The 15,888-nt window shown below is 53.3% G+C and overlaps 1 protein-coding gene across 7 annotated transcripts in view; it reads left to right on the top strand.

Annotated features, from left to right (window-relative positions):
- The window catches only part of KIF13A (kinesin family member 13A), a 108,043-nt gene that overhangs the window by 83,902 nt on the left and 8,253 nt on the right, over positions 1–15,888 (top strand). For 4 of the 7 annotated variants that reach the window (XM_029053549.2, XM_007666437.4, XM_039910590.1 and 1 more), the window contains 15 exons: positions 107–239; positions 381–527; positions 1,441–1,479; positions 3,041–3,140; positions 4,270–4,396; positions 5,715–5,770; positions 6,242–6,366; positions 7,272–7,448; positions 9,641–9,733; positions 10,638–10,790; positions 11,477–11,554; positions 12,631–12,678; positions 13,666–13,777; positions 14,121–14,272; positions 14,723–14,827. In XM_029053549.2, the coding sequence (XP_028909382.1) occupies positions 107–239; positions 381–527; positions 1,441–1,479; positions 3,041–3,140; positions 4,270–4,396; positions 5,715–5,770; positions 6,242–6,366; positions 7,272–7,448; positions 9,641–9,733; positions 10,638–10,790; positions 11,477–11,554; positions 12,631–12,678; positions 13,666–13,777; positions 14,121–14,272; positions 14,723–14,827 (1,645 nt within the window). The remainder of the gene's footprint in view (positions 1–106; positions 240–380; positions 528–1,440; positions 1,480–3,040; positions 3,141–4,269; positions 4,397–5,714; positions 5,771–6,241; positions 6,367–7,271; positions 7,449–9,640; positions 9,734–10,637; positions 10,791–11,476; positions 11,555–12,630; positions 12,679–13,665; positions 13,778–14,120; positions 14,273–14,722; positions 14,828–15,888) is intronic. The other 3 variants (XM_039910588.1, XM_029053552.2, XM_029053553.2) reach the window with 3 other exon arrangements.

The raw sequence follows: 15,888 nt of genomic DNA, 5'->3' as shown, positions 1-15,888 counted from the left end.
TGTGGCGGCCGGGCCTCTCGGAGCAAACCCCGGGGGTCAGGGAGGAAAGTCCAGGCAAATGAGGGAGACGGGCGAGCGCATCGGACGCTCCTTCCGGTCCGTGCAGGTGGAGCGAGGTCACCCGCAGGATAGAAATGTGGATCTCCATCTTGGAGCTGAACGAGATGGGGGAATACGCGGCGGTCGAACTTCACCAGGCCAAGGATGTGAACACCGGGGGGATCTTTCAACTGAGACAGGTGACGCTCTTCTTCCCCCTCGTCCCCCCCCCGCCGACCCGCTGCCCACCTGCTCCCCTCCTCCTCCCTCCAGATAACTTTTGTCCCCTCTGGGCTACATCTTAATGTTTCCCACACTCTTCCTCCCGCCCATCCGGACAGGGTCATTCTCGGCGGGTTCAGGTCACGGTGAAGCCCGTGCAGCACTCTGGGACGCTGCCCCTCATGGTGGAGGCCATCTTGTCCGTCTCCATTGGCTGCGTGACCGCCCGATCCACCAAGCTGCAGCGGGGGTTGGACAGCTACCAGGTGAGCCACCCTGGGGGACCCGGGGAGCGGGTGAGGACTGAGCCGAAGGCCGCACGTAGCCAATGCCGAAGAAATTCGATTTGCCAGCTGAATGAGCTTTACCGGCGCCACGCCTCATCGTCATCAGCGGTACTTATTGGGCGCTTACGGTGTGCAGAGCACTGTACTTTCTAAGCGTTCGGGAGAGTACAGTGCACCTGAGTTGATAGACACGTTCCCTCTGTCCATCTTGAGCGGCAGAAGGAAGCCGCTCGAGGCTGACAGGTGCTACTCGAGTCCGGCCGCCAATCAAACAGCTTTGCCAAGGACCTTCCAGGCGCGGGGAGAGGCGGGTTGGGACCGGGACTTAGAGGGAGACCCAAGGGAGATCAATAACCACGATGAGGGTAGTAATCCCTGTCTTTCGTAGAGCGGCGGGACACGGCGTGGCCCAGTGGAAAGACCAAGGGCCTGGGAGTCGGAGGGATCTGGGTTCTAATCCCAGCTCTGTCTGCTGGGTGACCTTGGGCAAAAATCTGGGCCTTGGTTTCCTCATCTGTAAAGTGGGAATTCATTACCTGTTCTCCTTCCTACTTAGACTGTGAGGGACAGGGGCTCTGCCCAGCCTGATTGGTTTGTATCTACCCCAGCGCTTAGAACAGTGCTTGGCACATAGAAAGCGCTTAACGAATACCACAGTTAAGGGGCTGACATTCCAGATCAGAATTCAGAGTACCCAAATCGATTTTTGTCCTGAACGACACCCTGGAATTAACAGGTCCGATCCTGTTAATTTGACTTTTCAGAGAATGGATGCGCCCCTTTAAGAACGTCGTGTGCTTGCATTAAAGATTTTTCTTCTCTCCCCCCACCCCCGCCCGTTTGTCCTGTTTGAGAAAAATGCATGTCCTTTGTGTTTATTTTCTCCTACCAGAGAGAGGATGAGGATGGTCATGATATGGATAGTTATCAGGTATTGCCGCTGCCTCTGCTGCTGTTGCTAATGCTGCTGTCAGTCCTCCGTGGCATGGGGCAGGTCTCTAGGCGTGCCAGCAGTTGCCGAGGGAGAGGGGCAGGGAGGAGGAAGAGAAGAAAGCAACTCTCCGATGCTTAGGGCTTTGGGCAGCTCTGGGCTCGGTAGCATTTACTGAGCGCTTACTGTCTGCGGAGCACTGTACTAAGCCCTGGGGATTTCCCTGCCTGTTCATTTTAACCGCCAGTTCAGAAGGGCCGGTTAGGGGAGACAGTTACCCCTGTGAGCAAACCAACGAGCCCTGGAATCAGAAAAACGGAAGCGTCTCGACGTCGGCTGCCCCGGGGTCTTTTGTGGATGGTGGGAAGGTGCATCTAAGAGAATGGGTTGTTTTTTTTTATCCCACAAGTCGGGCTGACCCTCCAAAGACAGCGTAGCTTGACAAAACCCGTGTGGGACCTGGAAACTGGAAGGTCCTGAGCTCTTGGGGTTACGCTCCCCGATTCGGAAAAGGTGGATTTTCCTATACCAAGTCGGTTTTAAGACCTGGGCGATCCAGATGTGAAAAAGCGCAGCACTGAATCGTGAAGTGTCACTGACGACTGGCGTTTATCGATCCCGTCCCGTTGGGGGGAGCGGAGCAGAACCAGGGTGCTCCGTGGGGTTAGAACAGCCCAAGGAGAACCAGAGACCTGGATTCAGTTCTCAGTCACGCTCTTTCTCCTCCATTAGCTCCCGGCAAGTTACTTTGCCATTCTGAGCCTCCTTAGCTGAGAAATGCAGGTGCCATCACTGGGGGAAACTGCTGGAGCCCATCTGGGGTCGGGTAGAGAGAAGGCGGGCCCGGCAAAGCATTCTGTGGGAATCTTTAGCCCAACTTAGGAGAGAAACCAGGATACCTTAGAGGGACACACCAGCGGCTTTCTGAGGGTTCGATCATCTCCGCCATACCAGTTAGACCACTAACTTCCCATGAGCTGCTTAGGCGTCATGGAGGACCTTCAGGCAGATTTCCTCAAGCATGACTGTGCGTTGGCTTTTGCATGGCAAGATTTGGGGTGGCCCTATCGGGAGCGATGGGGAGTGGAGTATTGGGGGCTGGTGTGAAGCATCCCCTGGCTAACCCGCCTTCCCCACCCGGGCAACATGAGAACCCCCTCGGCCCCACACAGCCCTCCATCCCTGGCCGCTCTGTGATTTTTGCACCCGCCATATCTGCTTGCTTGGAATCTCAGCTCCTGCACACAAACAGCTAGCTACACCTCGATCATTTTCCTAAATGAAAAGCTTAAAACCCCCCCGTCCGCCGGCACCGTTTGGGTTTTCCAGTTCTCCGGTCTAATTGTCCGTTGGAATTAAGGGCGCTCTGATTTGCAGGAAATTGCGGTCTCTGATCAGCGGGCATCGTTAATGACGCCTTCTTGCTCTCGTGCACATTAATCCCACAACACTGTTTCTCGCCTTGTCTAACGAAGAGTCTTTGCTTCAAATTACGTACGTCCCCTTACCTCCAAAGTTGATTGCAATCAACAGGATAGCGTTTTCCCTCCCTTTCCCACAGGAAGAAGATTTAAACTGTGTGAGGGAAAGATGGTCTGATGCGCTCATTAAACGCAGAGAATACCTAGATGAACAGATTAAAAAAATCAGCAATAAAATCGGTAGGTGAGCTCGAAATGATGCCCTTTCGCGAAAGGGGGCGGTGGGAATCTTTCTCCTCTGTCGGACAGTGGGATAGCATGAACCACTAGAAAGCTAGATGAATACCGGACGCGGGTGTCGCGCGGGACACACCCAGAGCTTCCGATCGGAGCGTGTGCGTGAGGATCAGAGGTTGGGGAGAGAGGCGGGGGAATGACAGGCCTGGGGGAGAGAGAAAGAGAGTAAGCAAGCGCACACAGTAAGCGCTCAATAAGTACGAATGACTGACCAGAGAGAGGTGTTGATAAGAGGCAGTAGCGGTGGGAAGGAGCAGGTCATCGGGAGAAACTAGGTGCCGATTTTGGGTCATTTTCCAGATAAGGTTTCTCTTGATGACTGGGGACAGTCCAGTAGTTCAAACGAATGAAATCTAAACCCCGGATTAGTTCAGCATCAAATCAGCCGAGTTTCAACCTGTAATTTTATCTGCGTAATAGTAATATGAGCATATGGCCATCCAGAGGGGAGATCATCCAATGATGTTCATTCATTCAGTGGTATTTATTGAGTGCTTACTGTGTGCAAAGCAGGGTACTAAGCGCTTGGGAGAGTTCGCTGCAACAGAATTAGCAGACAGGTGTCCCTGCCCATAAGGAGCTTACAGTCTAGAGAGGGAAAGCAATGTAGAACTGGCACCGTTTGGAGCTTAGAGATAAGATTCCTGGCCTTGACCCTGACTCACCCTGTCAGGGTCTTTCCTAAGACAAACAAGACTCTTGGAAGTGAAGAAAACATCCCCTGTCCCAGGCTCCTCCGATGCTCATGGGTTAGTTAACTGGGCCAGTCTCTCACTAGATATTGAAAACTTCCTTGGGCTGAAAAAGACAGCAAAGACACAAAGACAATCTGGGAGCCAGAAGTTCAGGTGTGGACAGGGGCTGTTGCCAGTCTAACTAAGAGGTGTTCCCATTCGGCCGATTTCTTACCTTCACTGAGCTTTGGTTTGCCCGACCCTCAGTGGGAGGCTGGTGGCTCGGTTGTTTCTGTCAGTGGACTAAAGGGTCTTTTGGTAGTTGTTGACTTTCGAACCGACTCGCTGATGCCCCATTTCCTGCCCCCCCTCCCCCCCCCGGCCATCTTGCCCCGCAGAGAAAACCGAGGATGACACGGAGCGAGAAGCCCGGCTGGTGGAACAGTGGGTGGGGCTGACGGAAGAGAGGAACGCCGTGTTGGTGCCCGCTCCGGGCAGTGGGATCCCCGGGGCCCCGGCGGATTGGTAAGTGCCAAGTGCCAACGGGCAGCCTCCCGCCACGGAGCCGTCCCCGGCCGCCCCCTGGGCAGTGATGACCGGAGGGAGAGCTAGCCGTGGGAGGTAGCGGAGGGGCCTCCTCGTCTGAGGTGGGAGAGGCCTAGGGGGAAGGCAGAACGATCAAAACTAGGGACGGGGCTCTCCGTCTCTGCTCCCTGCCCTTGCTTAGTTCATGTGCTGCCTGATCTTCCCGCCCTAAAGCAGAGGGAAAACTTCCAAGGACACAGAGTCCTGTCGTACACCTTCTGGGGGTCCACAGTTCAGATAAGGTGGAGAGGAAGCTCTTATTTTTCCCTTTTTCTCTCGCTCCCCCCCTTCCCTCACCAAATATATATAGATGGTTAAGAAAATACATTGCCATGTTACCATGAAAGCATTGAGGCCTAGTGGATAAAGCATGGGCCCGGATGTCAGATGAAACCGGGTTCTAATCCCAGATCAGTCACGTGTTTGCTCTGTGACCTTGGACAATTCATTTCACTTCCCACCTCAGTTACCTCATCTGTAAAATGGGGATAAAGACTGTGAGCCCCATTTTGGACCGGGATTATGTCCATGCTGAATACCTTGTGCCTGGCATATAGTAAGTGCTTACCAAGTACCATAAAAAATATATGTCTCTATTACTAGCAGCAAAGAGTGAGCAGAATACACTTACATATGTATCCACGAGTACGTGTTCACGTGTATATGTAAAATGGGTATGATGCCGTATACCCATTCACAGACCCTAGTTTAAGTGAGTGAAGCCAATCATAGCTGTCAGTAGTGGGTCTAGATGGTGGGTGGGTGGAGTATTGCTTTTCATTCATTCAACTGTATTTATGAGCACTTTTTGTGTGCAGAGCACTGTACTAAGCACTTGGGAAAGTACAGCACAACAATAAACAGTGACAGTCACTGCCCAGAACGACCTTACAGTCGAGAAAGGTCTATCTGAGTACATTAGGAACAGCGAAGTCAAGACCCTTTCGTTGTGGGAGCCAAAGCCCATAATCTTCCTAAATCCATTCAGCGCCAACTCCGCCCCCCCAAGCCTCTCTCTTCTCCCTCGTGGAACCTGTCTGCCCCTCCCCATGTTTGATATTCACCCCACCCCCACAGCACTCACCATACGTCTCTTTAAATCGTATATTATAAATCATTTATTCATATCACTGTCTCCCCCTCTAGACTGTAAGCTCGTGATGGGCAGGGAACGTGTATTCTCTCTTAGTACCTGTGCCGTGTACAGAGTAAGCGCTCAACAAATACCATGGATTGACTGATCTTTTTTCCCCCCCAGGACTCCACCAACTGGAATGGAGACCCACATCCCCGTGCTGTTCCTTGATTTGAACGGTAAATCCATAGACACTCCCTTCCCCGGGCCCCGTGGTGATCTTGCGATCAGCCAGTGCTTTGGGGAGAGTGGATGGAAGAGAAGAGAGAAGGGGAATTTTGATCCTTTCACTCAAATAAATCCCTGAACCAGCCGAGCGGGACTTGGAAAGTCGTGTTTTGGGTGACTGATCTGAGGGGTGGAGTGAGGTCAGGGGTCAGCGAGAAGCAGGTTTCTGCCGAGAATAAGTAGAGTATTCGTTCAGCACCTACGGTGCCAACCACTGTGCTGAGCATTGGGCCGATAGAGGATAATGTAGTGACAGTACTTCCTTCCAGAACTGTTTCCAGGGGCATTATGTTCGTAACGTTCCCAAAACGACACTTACGTATCTCACCACCTAGCGAGCACTTTTTTCCTGTCGTCGTCGTGGTCTGGCCAGGCCGACTAACTTTCGCTTCCCTCCTTGCCCCTGCCGCGGATCGCGTCAGCCGACGACCTCACGGCCAACGAGCAGCTGGTCGGCCCTCACGCCTCAGGGGTCAACTCGATCCTTCCGAAGGAGCACGGGAGTCAGTTCTTCTACCTGCCAATCATCAAGCACAGCGACGACGAGGTGCTACAGCGGGGAAGGTTCTTTGGGGAGAGCTGGGGAAGGGGAGCGAAGGCCTGGGCTCGCCCTCCTGGGAAGAACTGCAGTGTATCTGCAGCTGAAGTCGTCTGCCCCTTTGCCCTTGGGTGTGGAGGGTCATGGAGGTTTTAGAACGGGCCGACTCCCTTAGGTCCCGTCTCCTCGGTTCCCATTCTTCCATCTTGGACGTGGAAGTGTCGGTCGGCGGCCGGGCGACAGATAGGATTGGTGGCTGCTGGAGCTAAACAGGGACTGTGGGCAGGGAGTGTGTCTGTTACATTGTTAGAACAAACTCTCCCAGACGCTTAGACGGGGCTTTGCACGCAGTAACCGCTCAATAAATTGGACCAACTGACGGACGGCAGTGGAAGCCCTATAAGAAGTGCGGGTTTTGCCCCGGTGCCTTCTCCTCCCCTCACCCACCCTCCCGCCCAAGGGTCGTTGGTTCATTCATTCACTCAGTCGTATTTATTGAGCACTCACTGTGTGCAAAGCGCCGTACTAAGCGCTTGGAAAGTACAACTGGGCAACAGGTGGAGACAATCCCTACCCAACGACGGGCTCACAGTCTAGAAGTGGGGAGATAGACAACAAAACATAACAAGTAGACAGGGATCGAAACCATCAAAATAAATAAAAAGAATTATTGATATAGACACAATTATAGATATACACACACCATTGCGCCTGCTCCTAGTCGCCTCCCCTGTAATTCTGAGAAGCCGGAACCGGGCCCCAAAGCATCTGCCGCTCCAGGACGGAGGCCCAGCCAGCCTCGATGCCCACCCGGGCGCCGGTTTGGGGATGCAAGTCCTGTGTCAGGGGACGGTCCCACCCACTCACCGGAAACCGGCGGCTTCTCCCCGCCCCCTTCACGTCCCTCTCCCCAGGTGTCAGCCACTGCCTCTTGGGACTCGTCGGTCCACGATTCGGTGCACCTCAACAGGGTGACGCCGCAGAACGAGCGGATCTACCTGATCGTCAAGGCCACGGTCCAGCTGAGTCACCCTGCCGCCATGGAGGTGGTGCTGCGGAAGAGGATCGCCGTGAACGTTTACAACAAACAGGTGAAGCGGGGGGTCCGTCCCTGCCGCCGCCTTCGGGAGCCTCGGCTCTCCCTGAGGGGATCTTGGAGCCGAAGCTCCTTAAGGGCAAGGAACATCATGATAATAATAATAATTGTGGTATTTGTTAAGCGCTTACCGTGTGCCAGGCACTGCTCCTAGTATTTGGGTAGATACGAGCTCATCCGGTTGGACAGAATCTAACCATTAGGCAGCACCGCTTCTCCAATGTGCCTACCAGTTCTATTCAATCATACTCTCCCAAGCGCTTTTTTAATTTTTTAAATGATGTTTGTAAAGTGCTGCCAGACACGGTCCCGCGTGGGTTGTGGACTAAGTCCAACTTATTTTGTATCTATCCCAGCGCTTAGAACGGTGCCTGGAACCTAGTAAGTGCTTAACAAATACCATAAAAAAAAACCAACTGTACTAAGCACTGGAGTAGGAACAAACTAATCAGGTTGGGCACAATCCCTGTCCCACAGAGGGCTCACATTCTAAATCCCCATTTTACACGAGGCAACTGAGGTACAGAGAAGCGAAATGACTTGCCCATGGTCACATGACAGACAGGTAGCAGGGCCGGGATTAGAACCCAGCTCCTTCTGTCTCCCAAACCCTTGCTCTATCCACGAGGCCACAAGTAAGTGTTCAGTAAATACGATTGATTGATGGATTGATGTGGACAAGACTTTTCCTTCCCAGGCATGCTTAGTTAGTGTTGGTATTTGTTAAGCGCTTACTATGTGCTGAGCACTGTTCTAAGCGCTGGGGTAGACACAGGAGAATCAGGTTGTCCCACGTGGGGCTCACAGTCTTAATCCCCATTTTACAGATGAGGTAACTGAGGCCCCGAGAAGTTAAGTGACTTGCCCAAAGTCACACAGCTGACAAGTGGCTGAGCGGGGATTCGAACCCGTGACCTCTGACTCCAAAGCCCGTGCTCTTTCCACTGAGCCACGCTGCTTCTCTAATCGGATTTCTCATGGACCCAATGAGTATGAGTTAGTCTATCAAATCAGTCGATCGGAGGTACTTATTGAGCGCTCACTGTGTGCAGAACACTGTACTAACTGCTTGAGAGAGTACTATAGAGTTAATGGACCTGATCCCTCCTCACAAGGAGCTTACAGTCCAGAGGGGGAGACAGACATTAAAAGAAGATAAGGGAAATGGCAGCATTTATGGGCATGTATGTAAATGCTTTGGGGCTGGGAATAGGGTGAGTGTCAGATGCTTAAGTGTTCAGTCAAGTGCGGAAAGTCTCAATTGTTTGGGGGTGATATGGGCAGGAATGGCCTGGGTGAAGGGAATCCAGAGATGATTCCCAAACCCACTTCCAGAGTTGCAGAATCGAGTGGGTCAAGGGCCTAGTACAGTGCTCGCCACACAGTAAGTGCTCAGTAAATACCATCGATCGATTTCTAGAGTTACTGCCTTTTTCCCCTCCCCTTTCGGGGGTCCCTGGGGGGAGATACCAGAGAACAGTGAGTGAAATTCCCAGAAGGCAGAAAGGGTGAGAGTAGCTTGAGGTAATCTACTGTGCTCCCTTTGGCCAGGCTCAGGTCAGAAGTCTGTATACATTAGGTGCTCAGTCAGTCCTGTGAATTGATTAATTGAAAGTAGGAGGGCAGGGGAGGTGAAGCAACTGAGAGTTGACTGTCTTAACTTCTAGTTGCTAAGCAATTGGGTTGAGTCGGTGTCTCCCCTCCGCCCAGTGAGCGTTTGGGGGCAATCAAAGAATCTGAACTGCTTACGATTTCCACGGTCACAAATCTATAAAGCTATATGTTATATTTTGTACTTGTTCAGTGAAGGACAGACAGCGTGACCTAGCAGAAGGAGCTCAGACCTGGGAGTCAGAGGACCTGGGTTCTAATTTCGGCTCTGCCAGTTGCCTGCTGTGTGACTTCGGGCGAGTCATTTCTGGGCCTCGGTTTCCTCATCTTTAAAAAGGGGATTCAATACCTGTTTTCCTTCCTGCTTAGACTGTGAGCCCCATGTGGGACAGGGACTGTGCCCAACCTGATTAACTTGCATCTACCCCAATGCTTAGGACAGTGCTTGACACCTAGTAAGCTCTTAAATATTATAATAATAATAATTATAATTTGTGCCACTGAAAACTCTCTCTTCTCTGTCCCTCCTTGTCTCTCTCTCCCCCACCCTCCTTTTCTCGGTCTCTCTCCATCCAGAGCTTTACACAGAGTTTGAAGAGAAGAATATCCTTGAAAAATATTTTTTATTCCTGTGGTGTGACGTACGAAATCGTATCCAATATACCAAAGGTAAAATTCAGTCCCACTTTAAAGCCGGCTTCGTGCAAAATCCCTGTTCGTACACTGAGTCCCTTTTAGACCGTAAGCTCGCTTCGGACTGGGAACGTGTCTATCAACTGTGTTATATTGTACTTTCCCGAGGGCTTAGTATAGAGCTCTACACACAGTAAGAGCTCAGCGGATACCATCGATTGATCGATGGATCTGAAGTGGCCCGAAAGGCGTCTGAAGTTGATACACGGCAACCACCAATTTAAATAATTATCCGAGCAAAAGCTCTTAGTGTAGTAGACGAGATTCATCTGAAATTCGATTTTCCCAGCTGGGAGCAGTGTTTAGACTTCCCCATTCATGTTGGATTTAAGTTCTCTGCCGTGTCTGATCAGATTTTTCAGAAATGGTTCAAACCCATGTTCTGGTTCCGACCCACAGAGAGACACCGGAAACTCCGTGTCAGTTGTAATTCGGCAAAACGGGCTCACTAGAAGAAGGCCCAAATAATGTCCTCTGATGAATTAGACTCCACCGGTGCCCTACAAAAAAGCTACTCGGTCCCGTCGAGAGGGAGATGAGGCTGGGGGCTCCACTTCTGCAGAGATGGGCATTGTGAGATGGCTTAAACTACACCAATCCCGTTCTCTCACCCCGGCAGTCATGTTTCCGCTGGGGCACGGAGGGCGACGAGCGAGTAGGCGGTCGGGGGTGCAGCACGCTGCAAAGAGCCCGCAGAGGTCTTCTTTCACGAAGGACTTATTTGCAGCCTAAGCGCCCGCAACCCAGCGCCGATGGCGTTGCAGCGAGCCGTGACGTGGACCCGGCCGGCGGTGGCTTGAGCGGTTTGGCCGCTGCTGGCCCAAAAACCCGGGCTTCACCCCAACGCTCGCTGCCACCGTCATCTCTCTGACCCTTGTAGGCGACGGAAGAGATCGAGGACCGGGAAACGTTGGCCCTCATGGCGGCGAGGAGCGAGAACGAGGGTTTGTCGGATGGGGAGACGTACATCGAGAAGTACACGCGCACCGTGCTGCAGGTGGAAAACAGTCTGAGCCTTGAGCGGCTCCGGCAGGCAAGTAGCGGGGACTGATTCGGCGGGGCAAAACGATCCCCCCGTCAGCCCCTCTCCTCCCGTGAGCCGGAGGCTAATTACCCAAACCCCTCAATCGCCTGCCAAAAGACAGGCTAAACATGAGACCCTGGCAAGACTGTGGAAGCAGTCTTCCGTCCAGATGGACGGAATATGTTCACGGATTTGCCAGACGATAATGAGAGTGATGGTTATGATGATAACTGTGGCATTTACTAGGCCCTTTCCGTGTACCAAGCTCTGTGCTGAGCACTCGGTACAATCACATGAGACACGCCCTCCAGTCTCACCTGGGGCTCACAGTCGAAGAGAGAAGGAGAACATGGCTCTCATCCCCATTTTACAGATGAGTAAACTGAGAGGAGTCAGCGGGACTTGCTCCCTTTATTCATCCCCCCTCCCAGCCCCACAGCACTTATGTACATATCCGTAATTTATTTATATTAATGTCAGTCTCCCTCTCTGGAGCGTAAGCTCGTCGTGGGCAGGGAATGTGTCTGTTCTCTTGTTATACTGTACTCTCCCACATGCTTAGTTCAATGCTGCTCACACGGTAAGCGCTCAGTAAATATGATCTACTGACTGACTGACGAAGAGCAGGAATTTGTGCCTTAAATTATGAAATTGTTGTTTCCATCCATAACAAGCTTGCTCTTCTGCATTTACAGGCGGTCACGGTCAAAGAAGCGCTCTCGTCCAAAGCCAGGCATATAAGGAGGAGCATCAGCACACCAAATGTCCACAACGTAAGCCCCGGCCTCCGCCCCGCCTTGGGCCAGCCTGAATGGGGACGGCGGGGGGCTGCACCAGCCCCAGGAGTAGAGGGAAGGACCCGTCGGGGATGCTGTGGGAGAAGAGGTGGAAACCGTCTCCTCCCCAGGCCTCCGCTCCGGGAAGAGAGTAGAGGAGGATGAGAGAGGAACTGTGGGCTCTCGGTAGGAGGAGCGGGGGCTACCTTCAAAGCTGGTGGCCACGGGGTAAAGCCGTGGGTCCTCCAGGCCACGGGAGAGGGATTTCTGGACCCTCCCCACCCGGCCCCAGGCTCCTCTCTCCTCCGGACCGACCTCACTGCCCTGCCTGACTCCACACCAGTTTTGTAAAAAGGCGCCGGGGGCTCTTTGGAGGGTGGGCTTTCATCTCTCCTGTCCCCGGGGTGGGGTCTTGTCGGGGGGGGGGCAACCACGGTGAGGGACCCGGCGGGCTCCCCGTAGCTTGGCGGGGCCATCGATAGCCCACACCAGCTCAGTCGGAGCCGTTGCTGTCTCCCACAGCTCGGCGGATGCAGCTAGGGAGGGAAAATGGGAAGCGGGGCTCAGCGTGTCGCTGGTAACGAATCGCGGGGTTTTCCGAGGGCCGGCCGTCAATCAGTCGTATACATTGGGCACTTAACTGTGTGCGGAGCACTGTATGGGAGAGAACGGTATCACAGAGTTGGTAAGACTCGTTCCTTACCTACAAACATGCTTCAGTAATAGTACTTGGAGGTCAAGGATTGTGTCTGCTAACCATTATATTCTCCCAAGTGCTCAGTGCTGTGCCCAGAGGAAGCACTCAATAGATACTGTCGGTGGTATTTATGGAGCACCTCCTGCATCGCAATAGTGCCTGGGAAAATACAGCAGAAGTGTTCACTGCCTATAAAGAGCTTCCACTATACCAGTGGAGATTTATGTACGTTTGTGTGAATTAAATCCAGGCAGTCCACCCAGTCCTCCCCGAAACCGAACCTGGGCCGTCCAGGGATGCATTCGTATTGGGGCGTTTCAGCTGCCCGGCGGTGTTCCCAGTCAGTGGTATTCACGAAGCTGTTGCTCTCCCCTAGGCATCTTCCGGTCGGTTGGACCTCTCCGGCTGTGATGAAGATGAGAAGGTGAGTCGAGGCGGTTGTGGGCGAGAGTCAAGCGTCCCGGGGCTCGTCCCGACCTGGGTGTTGGGTGATGGGATCGGAAGCTTTTCCCTCAGCTCCCCTGTATCACCTGTGTGTTAAATTACATATTATATATTATAAATTATTTTTTAGGTATTCATATTAATGTCCGTCTCCTCCTCGAGACTGTAAGCTCGTAACGGGCAGGGACCCTGTCTGCTCATTCTGTCGTATCGTACTCTCCCAAATGCTTAATACAGTGCTCTGCACGTAGGAAGCGCTCAATAAATACAACTGATTGATTAGTTAAGGAAGACCCCCTCCCCCCCCACCGCCTTCCCAGGATGGCCCGCAGTGCTTGCTGACAGTGCCTCGTGCCGTATCCCGGGAGATCGGTAGTGTCAAGAAGAGAAGCGGCGCGGCCTAGTGAAAAGAGCACGGGCCCGGGAGTCAGTGTGGGCCTGGGTTCAAGTCCTGGCTCTGCCACATGTCTGCTGTGTGACCTTGAATAAATCACTTCACTTCTCTGTGCCTCAGTTCCCTTATCTGTAAAATGGGGATTACGACTGTGAGCCCCAAGTGGGAGGTGGACTGTGTCCAACCTAGTTAGTTTGTATCTCCCCCGGCGTTTAGTACAATGCCTGGCACATAGTAAGCGCTTAACGAATACCATTAAAAAAAAGAAAGAAAGGTCTCCCCTCATTCCCCGGCAGAGTTCAACTCTTCCCGCTAGACCACACTGCTTTCCTGGGTTCTCAGAGGGCAGCAAGTTTCGTGTGCATGGCTAACAGGGTGGTTTTAGTGTCTGCCAACTTCCACTGAAGCTCGGAGGACACGAGAGAAATTTTTAAGAGAAGCGACAAGAAGGACCCTCTCCTCTTTTAAGTTGCTGTCTCGGTGCTTGTTCGTATGCGGCCCCTCAGCCCGGAGCTGTTCGTCTTTGCACTGGGGGAGCTGACCCCGAGGTCCCCCGTTACCTTCGTTCCGCAGGGGTGGTCGGAGAGCCGTCTGGACTCGTCGGAGTGCACCTCCAGTTTTCAGGATGTCTCGTGCTATGGCACTTTACCCCGGGATTCACCACGCAGGAGTAGAGACGGCGGTGGTGAGATGGGCGGGGGTGAAGGCTGGGGGAGCGGGAGGGGAAGCCCTGGATTTTAAGGGCGGTGAAAGATGGGAAGGGTCAGGCTTCAAAGAGTCAAGCTAACAGGCCAGGATGCCACCATTTTGGAAGGTCTTTTGAGAGATAAGGGCGGGGGCCGTCACCCCATCCCTCCGGTCCACTCTCTCTCCGGTCCACTGAGGTCCCCTCCCCTTCGTCCCGCTCCTCCCCTCCCCTTTTCCTTTCCTTGTACAACACAAGCCATCCGTGTCTTGCAGTCTCAATCGGCTGGCGCATGAGAGGAATCACCGCGGCTTCCCAACCTCTGCTTTCGTCCTTCTCTTAGGTGCCCCGTCAGAGACTCCTCACGCCTTAAACATCAGCCCCTTTAAAGCATTCTCTCCTCAACCACCCAAGTTTTTCAAACCCTTAATGCCCGTGAAGGAGGAACATAAGAAGAAGACTCCCCTTGAAACACGGCCTCTGCTAAGCCAAGAGGTAAATGCATCGTGTTTCGGAAAGGGGGCCCAGCGCAAGCGGGCCCGAACCGTGGCCCATCAGTGATGGGGAACCTGTGTGTGTTAACTAACACGCCATTTACCGCACGTGTCAGGGTGGGCTTCATGTCCACACCCGCACGTGGGATTTGGAGTGGGGAGGACGTGCCTTTGAGAACAATGGGAGGGTGCCAGTGTTTTGAGAATTGCCAAAAGCGCCGTTAATCTTAGGTCGGGGCCGTGGCGAAATCGCCCTCGGCTTTGACATTATAAGCACCCTCGTCGGTCACGTCAGTCTCCCGTGGATGTCTCGTCAATCTGTAGACTGCGAGGAACGGCTGCCGCTTGATTTAGGCCAGTCCCGCTCGGCTCCCGGTGTACCCGTTTGGCGGGTGCGCCGGCCATCCCCGCCTTCCACGTGTGATGTGTCTGTGTGTCTTAACCTTTGCAGAGCATGTCTTCACCTCAGTTGCGTAAGGCTGGCTTGGTTGTGCCCTCGGGACGCAAGCCCACCAGCATGCCCGTAGAAAACAATAGCGTTCGTGCGGAGAAGACTGTAAGTTTTGTCTCCGTTTCTCTGTCGTGATGTCTGGTGGTGGGTTCCGGCCCTTTCCCGGGCCATTGTGCGAGAGCGCAGGCGATGAAGGTGTGCGTCAGGTGGCCGCTCTTCTCCTTCGGTCCTCCCGAGGGGCTTTTGCATGGTGGCGGCTTCCACTGGTGACGGGGACCGGTCGGGCAGCCGAGAGAAAACGGCCATGGCGGGGTCGACCTCTTCACGGGCTCGGTCCCCTCACGAAACAGCTTGGCCTTCTGGTTAAAGCCCGGGCCCGAGAATCGGGAGGACCTGGGTTCTAATCCCGGCTCCGCCACTCGTCTGCCGTGTGTGACCTTGGGTGAATCACTTGGCTTCTCTGGGCCTCAGTTACCAGATCTGGAAGATGGAGATTAAGACCGTGAGTCGTACCGTGGGACATGAATCGTGTCCAACCTGGTTAACTCGTATCTACCTCGGCGCTTAGAACTGTGCCCGGCAAATAGTGAGCGCTTAACAAATGTCATTTTTAAAAAAAGGCAAAGGAGAGAGAGCAGATGAAAGCCGGCCATCTGAAAAACCAAACCTCTCAGCGACCAAAGAATCCGAAAATTGAAATGGGGCTTTCAGCCCCGGCGGCTGCCTGTCCGGTCAGTTAGTCTTCCAGCATTTCCGACGATTTGGCTTTAGCTGCTTGGCTTTTGGTGGTTTGTGGTCAGACCGAAAAGGACAGTGGATCCTTAGGCGGACAGATGCCGGAAGTTTCTAACGAACCCGTACCTGTACCCAGGTTCTGAAGTTATTCTACCTAGAGGACTTGAGCTTCCTTGGAGTAAGTAGCCCCGCATCGAGCTGGGAGTTGGTCTGAAAGCTTCAGGCTGCCGTTTGCCTTGGCCGTTGACCCTTCCGTCCCCCCGCCAGGGTCTCCTTCATCTGCAGAACTCGGGGGCCTCCACTTCAACATGGCTGCAGGATGACTCCCGGGACTTTGGGGTGCAAATCCCCGATCCGGATGTCATCCTCTAGACCCGCCCCCGGGAGTGGGAGCCATGCTTTTGATTGAGCTTTGCTGTGTTCTTTCCCGT

Source organism: Ornithorhynchus anatinus, chromosome X2 (assembly GCF_004115215.2).
Source record: "Ornithorhynchus anatinus isolate Pmale09 chromosome X2, mOrnAna1.pri.v4, whole genome shotgun sequence".
NCBI lineage: Eukaryota > Metazoa > Chordata > Mammalia > Monotremata > Ornithorhynchidae > Ornithorhynchus > Ornithorhynchus anatinus.
This window is presented reverse-complemented; position numbering and strand designations above follow the sequence as displayed.